The sequence below is a fragment of the Humulus lupulus genome, chromosome 5 (genome assembly GCF_963169125.1).
Source record: "Humulus lupulus chromosome 5, drHumLupu1.1, whole genome shotgun sequence".
NCBI classification, from domain to species: Eukaryota; Viridiplantae; Streptophyta; class Magnoliopsida; order Rosales; family Cannabaceae; genus Humulus; species Humulus lupulus.
The window spans coordinates 9,789,786-9,798,756 of NC_084797.1; the positions used below are offsets into that span (position 1 = coordinate 9,789,786).

Consider the following 8,971-nt stretch of genomic DNA (forward strand, 5'->3'; position numbering starts at 1 on the left):
CATTATGCTCGGTTCCACGAGGTTCTCAGAACCTTGAGCACTCAGTTTTGCTTGGTTCTTTGAGGTCCTTGAAACCTTGAACATTCATTTTGCTTGGTTCCTAAAGGTCCTTGGAACCTTTGAGCATTCATCTTGCTTGGTTCCTTGAGGTCCTCGGAACCTGAAGCATTCATCTTGCTTGGCTCCTAGAGGTCCTCGAAACTTGGAGCATTCATTTTGCTCAGTTCCTAGAGGTTCTCGGACCTTTGAGCATTCATTTTTCTTGGTTCCTAGAGGTACTTGGAACCTGGAGCATTCATTTTTCTTTGTTCCTCGAGGTCCTCATAACCTTGGGCATTCATTTTGCTTGGTTTCTAGAGGTCCTCGGAACCTTTGAGCATTCATCTTGCTTGGTTTCTAGAGGTCCTTGGAACCTTTGAGGATTCATCTTGCTTGGTTTCTTGAGGTCCTCGGAACATGGTGCATTCATTTTGCTTTGTTCCTAGAGGTCCTCAGATGCTTTGAGCATTCATCTTGCTTGGTTCCTTGAGGTCCTCGGAACCTGGAGCATTCATCTTGCATGGTTCCTAGAGGTCTTCAAAACCTTTGAGCATTCATCTTGCTTGGCTCTTTGAGGTCCTCGAAACCTAAAGCATTCATTTTTCTTGGTTCCTAATGGTCCTCGAAACCTGGAGCATTCATTATGCTCGGTTCCTCGAGGTCCTCAGAACCTTGAACATTCAGCTTTACTTGGTTCCTTGAGGTCCTCAGAACCTTGAGCATAGGGGTGAGCATCGGTCGGTTTGGACGGTTTTTTCATAAGATAAAATCCAGAATTCAATTTTCGGTTCGGATTGGTGCAATCCAAAAACCAACCGACCAAACCAGTTAAAAGAAAAAACCGACCGTTTTGGACCGCGGTTTGGTTGGTTAAACCGACCAAACCGAATTTATTATTATTATTTTTTTAAAGTTTTAGTTAAAAAATTAAAAAAATTGGGTTATTGGAATCCATTTTTGTGCGTTTTTAAAATATAAATATATAGAACATAATTACATTCACAAATTTTAAAGTTTGAAACATAATTAAAAGTCCATAAGAGCATAACATAACCTCAAATCACAACACATCATCAAAAGTATAATACTCCAATATCTATTAGTCCAATCCAAGACACAACCCAATTAAATTTTAAAACCAAAAGACTACAACCACAAATCTCAACACATGATTAAAGTTTAAACTTAAAGTCCAAAGTCCATAGTCCATTACAACACAAATTAAATCTAAGTCTAATCGACTACAACAACACAAATCAAGTTCAAATTTCAAAAGAATAGATAGAAAACAAAGTCCAATCCAAAATCCAGCATTCATTCATTTCATGGCCTGCATCAAGCAACCATGACCACCTGCTCCTAAGACAAAAGAAAGAGTAAAATTATAATGTATAACACATGCTACATGATACTTTTAAGAGAAATAAAGCTACTAAACTACAATCTTAGAATTCAACTAGTTACCTTGAGATTTCAATTGTTCTTATCGGTCCCACTCCTGCTCCCGCTCCCAGACCCACTGCCAAGATTCTCAGGTACATAGGTAATACACGAGCCATCACCTGACAAATCTTCAATTAATACAAATAAGTTATAATATATATATATATATATAATATTTCAATTAGAATAAGCTATTAAGTAAATAAATACCTGGAAAAACTTGTTCACATGCCTTTAAACCATCAATCTCATCCATGTATTGTCGAAGCACAACAGGCTCTTCAGACTCACAAGTATATCAATTTTTAGAACAAATCAAAGCCTCCACCATCCTCGGGGATAAGGAACTCCTAAATGAATCTAGGATTCTTCCCCTAGTAGAAAAAGCTGATTCAGGTGCTACTGTAGACATCTGAACAGCCAATACATCTTTAGCCATGTGCGCAACTATTGGATACTTGAATCCATTCTGTTTCCACCATTGTAGAATATCAAAGGTAGCATAAAGTTTCTCACGACGATCACTCAAGTAGTATTCAAGATCATCTTCTTCAATGTCATCACTAAGTTGTAGTTGCCCTTGAAGAAATGATTCTGTATTGGAATTGATAATAGGCTGAGATGGTTGAGACTGAGATTGAGATGGTTGAGCTTAAGATGACTGAGATGGTTGTTGTTGTTTATAAAAAGCATACAGCTGTGCCAAAGTATATGTCACCAACTTTATCATTTTTTCAGCCTCACTTGAAGTGTACACAAATTTGAAACCACGATTCACAACCTCTAATTTATACCTTGGATCAAAAATATTGGCAATAAATGTCAACATATTCAGCTTCTCAATCCTTCCCCAGTACTTGTCATACTTTCGTTTCATACTAACTGCCATAGCCCCTAACAAAGTATCAGGATTAGAAGCCATAGTAGTTAAATCAGCTTGAACCTTCAAAATATCTGGAAGGAATAGATTGGATGTGACATATAATGACCCACTAAATCGATTAGCAAGATCATAGAATCTCCTCAAAAAGTCAACAAATACAACTGCTTTTTCCCAGTCTAGGTTGGTTGGTGGACCATCCATTATTTCTTCATCAAAGTACTTTGTGTAGTTCGCATCTTCTTCCAAATTCTCAAAAGCCTTCTTGAATTTTATAGCAGATTCTAGCATCAAGTAGGTGGAGTTCCACCTAGTAACCACATCCAAGCATAACAAGGCTTTTGATTCAATGTTTGCATCCTTGCAACTTTCTTTACATCTTTTCAGTCTAGCTGGAGATGACCGCACATATCTCACCACATTTTGAATGATTGAAATTGCATCATTCAACTCTTTCAACCCATCAGTTACTATCAAATTCAAAATATGAGCTGAACACCTCATATGAAACATTTTGCCATTTAATGGAATGGTATTGTCTTTGTCCAACAAGTGCCTCTTCAATTTTCTAAGAGCAATGTCATTTGAGGAGGCATTGTCAACCGTCACTGCAAAAACTGAGGAGATACCCCACTCATTAAGACAATTTATCAACTCTTTCCCCACCAAGTCCCTTTTATGGCTAGGAACTTGGATAAAGTTGATAATTCACTTCTGCATTTTCCAATTATCATCAACCCAATGTGCAGTCAAACACAAATAACTAATATTCTGGATTGATGTCCAACAATCGGTGGTCAACGACACTCTGTGCTTCACAAAAATCGACTTCAACTCTTTCTTCTGATCAAGAAACACATTGTAAATATCTCTCGCAACAGTAAATCTTGATAGGAACTGAAATGTCGGAAAGAAATGTTTAATGAGCTTTTGAAATCCTTTTCCGTCCACGTGCCTAAAGGATAACTCATCCATAATGATATATTCGGCAATCACTTTCCTAACAACATTTTGATTAAACCTTAGCGGTATCCCACTTGAAGAAACTTCTTCTTCATTGCAGGTTGTTGTCTTTTTAGTAAATCTATCCATAGTTGATTGTTGCTTCTTACTTTGCTCAACCCAGTCACTGAAAGGACACTTCTTACATTTTCTCTCCACATGTGCCCATAGTGTGCTAGTCCCATTCAACTTTGTTTCAGCTGCATAATCGGTGCCACAATAATTGTAAGCAGTTCTTGGCTTCTTAGGATCACAATCAGGCAACATAGTGTAATGATCCCACACGCTTGATGTTTTCTTTCCAACCCTTTGCTTCTTTTCTGGTCGTTCAACCTCTTTCTCCTTTTCTTTTTCATTATCCTCTTTCTCAGTCTCTTTGTCTTTTTCCTTATCTTGATTTTGTCGATCATTCCTCTTATTTTGTACGTTCTCTTTCTTCCTTTCCTTCGCTTATTCTTCTCCATCAGAAATTGACAAATTAGTTTCAGCATACTCCAACCACTCCCCCATCATCCCTTCTAAATTTTCCTCGTTATCCATATTAACGATCTATTTACATATTTATAAACACAATTTCAGCAACAAATATAAGGCATAATATGAATTTAGAAAACTTATGAAATCATACAGAAAGAGAACTAAAGAATTTGTGAAATGAGACTATTTGGTTCACCAAATAATATGATTTGAAGCATCATTATTATTCTTATTATTTATATATAACACCCCTGAAGATACAACATGATTGTTTAATTATCCGACAATTCATTGTACCAATTAATATATATTTGTTGTATTTGATGCATTGTTGAATTAGATAAATATTATACTATTTATAAATCAATTTTAAGATATCACAAACAATAATATTAGATGAGATTCACTAATATTTAATATTGTAATAACTGTACTATAACTTATTATTATTATTATTGTGGTATTAGTAGTATCATACTCTCGAAAGGGATAGGTAATACCAATTATTTATTTATTTTAAGATTTAAATAGGAAGGAAAAAAATAGAGATTTGTACCATAAATGACAACGAAATGTCATTACTTATAAAAAACACATCAACATTCAACATTCATTCTTATAAGTCAAACATAGTGTACTCTATATTTATATATGGTCTGAATCATCAATTTGCAAAATGCATGACCCCACAGAAAATTCAGTGAATTGATTCGAAACAAGTTTCTAAAATTATAAAAAAAATGATAATATTAGTGGGGTGGTAGAGTATTTAACAGTAAAATGAATTTGTACAAAGGTGTCTCTATTAGCTCCAAACCAAACCAAACAAAAATTACTACAAGGATGTAATTAGAACAGAGAGTTGAATATGCATTTCACCCAATAGACAGCTTGTTTGATTTTAAATACAAATTGTTAAATGTACAATACAAAGACCATTACTTCTAAACACAGACAGCTTGTTTGATTTTAATAAAGAATACTCTTGCTCCCAAGTCCATGTAACCATGTAAAAAGTAGAGCAACTAAAAAAAATAAGATGAGCAAAGTGCATTATTTAATACTTGGTAGGTAGCCGCCGCCCGCCGCCGTGTCCGTGAACTTGAAGTGAAGCAGTGCAATCGCGTGGGTCGTGGCCGACTGGTCTTGTGGCTGGGCCGTGTTGCTGCCGCCGAGTCGTCGTGGGTCGTGGTAATGGTCGGTCCGTTCGTTTGGGCTGGGATGGGTATTTGAGAGGTGGCTGCAAGTGATGAGGTGAGGAGAGGAGATTGAAAGAGAACAGAGGAGAGGAAGAAGGAGGAGATAGGTTTGTTCTGTGAGAGGCGGCTGCAAAGTGATGAGGAAAGGAGATTAAAAGTTTGAACTTTGAAAGAGAACAAAGGAGAGGAAGAAGGAGGAGATGGGTCCGATGAACTTTGTTCTGTGAGTGAGAGGCGGCTGAAAGTGAAAGTGATGAGGAGTATCCAAAACAAGTGCATGCCCTAAGTTTTTTTTTTTTTTTTAATTTTTCAGATTTTTTATTTTTATTAAAAATATTAATAATTATATAATATTATATTATTATTTTATACTGTTCGGTCGGTTTCGGTTTCACTGGTCAGTTCACCCAAAATTTTCAAACCGACCGAACAGTGGCGGTTTGCACCATTGGCGGTTTTTTCGGTGTTCGGTTTAATTGGTTTTGGTTTTTTCGGTGTTCGGTAGGTCGGTGTACACAGTTTTTTCTGTTTTTTGGATTTTATGCTCAGCCCTACTTGAGCATTCAGCTTTACTTGGTTCCTTGAGGTCCTCAGAACCTTGAGCATTCATTTTTCTTGGTTCCTAGAAGTCCTCGAAACCTGGAGCATTCATTTTTCTCAGTTCCTAGAGGTCCTCGGAACTTGAAGCATTCATTTTGCTTGGTTCCTAGAGGTCCTCGGAACCTTTGAGCATTCATCTTGCTTGGTTCGTTGAGGTCCTTGGAACCTGGAGCATTCATTTTGCTTGGTTCCTAGAGGTCCTTGAAACCTGGAGCATTCGTCTTGCTTGGTCCCTAGAGGTCCTCGGAACCTGGAGCATTCATTATGCTTGGTTCCTAGAGGTCCTCAAGCAATCATCTTTCTTGGTTCCTAGAGGTCCTCGGAACCTGAAGCATTCATTTTTCTTGGTTCCTAGAGGTTCTCGGACCTTTGAGCATTCATCTTGCTCGATTTCTAGAGGTACTCGTAACCTGGAGCATTCATTTTGTTCGGTTCCTCGAGGTCCTCATAACCTTGAGCATTCATTTTGCTTGGTTCCTAGAAGTCCTCGGAACATTTGAGCATTCATTTTGCTTGGTTTCTCAAAGTCCTAGGAACCTTAAGCATTCATTTTGCTTGGTTCCTAGAAGTTCTCGGAACATTTGAGCATTCATTTTTCTTGGTTTCTCGAAGTCCTAGGACCCTTGAGCATTCATTTTGCTTAGTTTCTAGAGGTCCTTGGAACCTTTGAACATTCATTTTCCTTGGTTCCTTGAGGTCCTCGAAACATGGAGCATTCATTTTGCTTGGTTCTTAGAGGTCCTCAGAACCTTTGAGCATAAATCTTGCTTGGTTCCTTGAGGTCGTCGGAACCTGGAGCATTCATCTTGCTTGGTTCCTAGAGGTCCTCAGAACCATTGAGCATTCATCTTGCTTGGTTCCTTTAGGTCCTCGGAACCTGAAGCATTCATTTTTCTTGATTCCTAGAGGTCCTCGGAACCTGGAGCATTCATTATGCTCGGTTCCTCGAGGTCCTCAGAACCTTGAACATTCAGCTTTACTTGGTTCCTTGAGGTCCTCAGAACCTTGAGCATTCATTTTGCTTGGTTCCTAGAGGTCCTCGAAACTTGGAGCATTCATTTTTCTCGGTTCCTAGAGGTCCTCAAAACCTGAAGCATTCATTTTGCTTGGTTCATAGAAGTCCTCGGAACCTTTGGGCATTTATCTTGCTTGGTACCTTGAGGTCCTTGGAAACTAGAGCATTAATTTTGCTTGGTTCCTAGAAGTCCTCGAAACTTGGAGCATCCATCTTGCTTGGTTCCTACAGGTCCTCGGAACCAAGTAAAATATTCGAGAATATTATATTACCAAATGGAGAAATAGGAGAAAGGGTTCATCAGTTACCAGAAAACCTTAGGGAAGGATTTCTTAATCAAGTTCCTTTTACTTCAAGGTTTATCTACACTCAAGAGGATTATGAGGAGTTCACTCAAGATATGCTAACAGAAGGATCCGATGTGGAGGATTAGGTGAATATAAGAACACATCATTAAGTTTTATTGTATGCTATTTTTAGAAAATTTTCACTAGTTTGTAATAAAATTCTTATTTTAATAAAACATGTTGTTTGCATTTATTTTTGTTTCATTGTTTAGTAAGTATTAAGAATTTTGGACTCAATTGAAAGTGTAAAGTTTAAATTCCTCTTTTGTGGGATAGCCCATTTGTGAAGGTACATTTTCTTTGCATTATTATATTGAGTCTAATTAAAATGAATAACAATTAATAAAGCAAGGGTTCAAATTCCTATCTTTTGGGTTCAAGTGGAAGTTAGGGGGCCTTAGTAATGGGTATGATATACTGAACCTAACCCCCCTCCATGGAAGATTCAATTGCTAAGGCTCATTTACTCGAGTTGGACTTAGTTGCAATAAGGAAGTTTTTAATAGATAGATGGACCTAATAGACAATAGTACAATAGCCTAAGTTATAACCTCTACTTGTTTTATTTGTCTTAGCTTTTACATTTTTTTTCTCTTTTGGGGAAATAGAAAAGACAAATGGAGCAGGAACCAAGAAGATCTGAAAGAATAAATGGCCAGAGAAGAGGTCGAGGCACAGGCCGAGGAAGGGGAAGAGGGCAAGGGAGAGGAGTTGCTACCACCCCCATATATGAAGAATTTCCAGCAGCCCCAAAAGTGCCAGAAGCACCCAATATAGTAGAAGAACCAGTAGCTGCTACTGCTTGAGAAAATTTGGAAAGAGAAAATGCTCGTCTTAGGGCAGAGCTAAGGAGAAGGGAAGAATAGTTCCAAATAAACCAAGAACAACAACAACAAGTGGTGCAACAAGTCATTCCTCTAGCACAATTACTACAGTTGTCAGAACCTCACTACGAGCCAGTGTATTAACGCTTCAGGAAGCAACAACCGCCAAAATTCGATGGTGAATCAGACCCAATAGAAGCAAAAGAATGGCTTCGATCGGTGGAGTCCATTTTAGAACATATGCGGCTGGGAAACGAAGATCGAGTCTCACGCGCTTCAAGCTTGCTAAAAAAAGTCGCTCGCATTTGGTGGGATATAGTGAAAGAGACTTGAGATGTGAACGTTATGACATGGAATGAGTTTATCCAAGTGTTCAACAAGAAGTATTACAGTCCTGCGATTCTAGCCACAAGGGTGGACGAATTCATCGTGCTTACTCAAGGGAATTAGACTGTGACAAAGTATGCCAGGAAGTTTGATAGGTTGGCTAAGTTCGTGGTGGACATGGTACCCACCGTGTCGCTAAGAATTCAAAGATTCGTGAAGGGACTGACACCTATGATAGCTCGTGACATAAAGTTGATTCGGGGAATAACCACTTACGTAGAAACGTTAGAGGTAGCCTTGGAAGCTGAGCAGGTAGAAGAAAGGATCTGGAAGGAAAGCGCGGCCAGAAGGGGCCCAAAAAGAATAACAATGAACAAAACATCTGTAATGCCCCGGATTCCCTATTATGGTTAATGGCTGGATTAGTAGGCCGGGAGGGCCATAACTGTTTAATTATGCCATTAAATGTGTTTATGCATGTTTATGAGAATTATATTATAATATGATGTTAAATGCATGCATGTGAGTCCACATTTGTTTACAGGGGTATTTTGGTAATTTGGCCCGTTGAGGGTATAATTGAATAGTTGTTTGCGTGCTTATGACATATATTGTGAGACCACATTATAATGTGGATTGGTTCGAGTATTTCGACATGAGACGATCTTTAAACATGATTTATCGGTTTGGTCATAACAGGTTTGAGCACGGGGCTCGGGGTGATATTAATGGTTATAGCGTTACCGGGGATTTTAGGGTAACGGGATATGAATTATTGGTGTTTGAGGATATTGAGATTAGCGGGAATTGGGAAGCGT

The 8,971-nt window shown here is 38.2% G+C and overlaps 1 protein-coding gene and 1 long non-coding RNA gene across 2 annotated transcripts; both read right to left on the reverse strand.

The window, feature by feature from the left end:
* Nucleotides 1–1,183: 1,183 nt before the first annotated feature.
* Nucleotides 1,184–1,539, reverse strand: LOC133780262 (uncharacterized). The gene is made up of 2 exons (XR_009869192.1): nucleotides 1,504–1,539; nucleotides 1,184–1,398 (listed from the first exon to the last, which is right to left on the reverse strand). It is a non-coding gene; the product is annotated as an uncharacterized LOC133780262 (long non-coding RNA).
* A 595-nt stretch (nucleotides 1,540–2,134) lies between these two features.
* On the reverse strand, nucleotides 2,135–5,319 carry LOC133778824 (zinc finger BED domain-containing protein DAYSLEEPER-like). The gene is made up of 3 exons (XM_062218846.1): nucleotides 4,906–5,319; nucleotides 3,151–3,808; nucleotides 2,135–2,979 (listed from the first exon to the last, which is right to left on the reverse strand). The coding sequence occupies exons 1-3, from the start codon at nucleotides 5,317–5,319 to the stop codon at nucleotides 2,135–2,137; spliced, it is 1,917 nt and encodes a 638-aa protein (XP_062074830.1).
* Nucleotides 5,320–8,971: the final 3,652 nt, after the last annotated feature.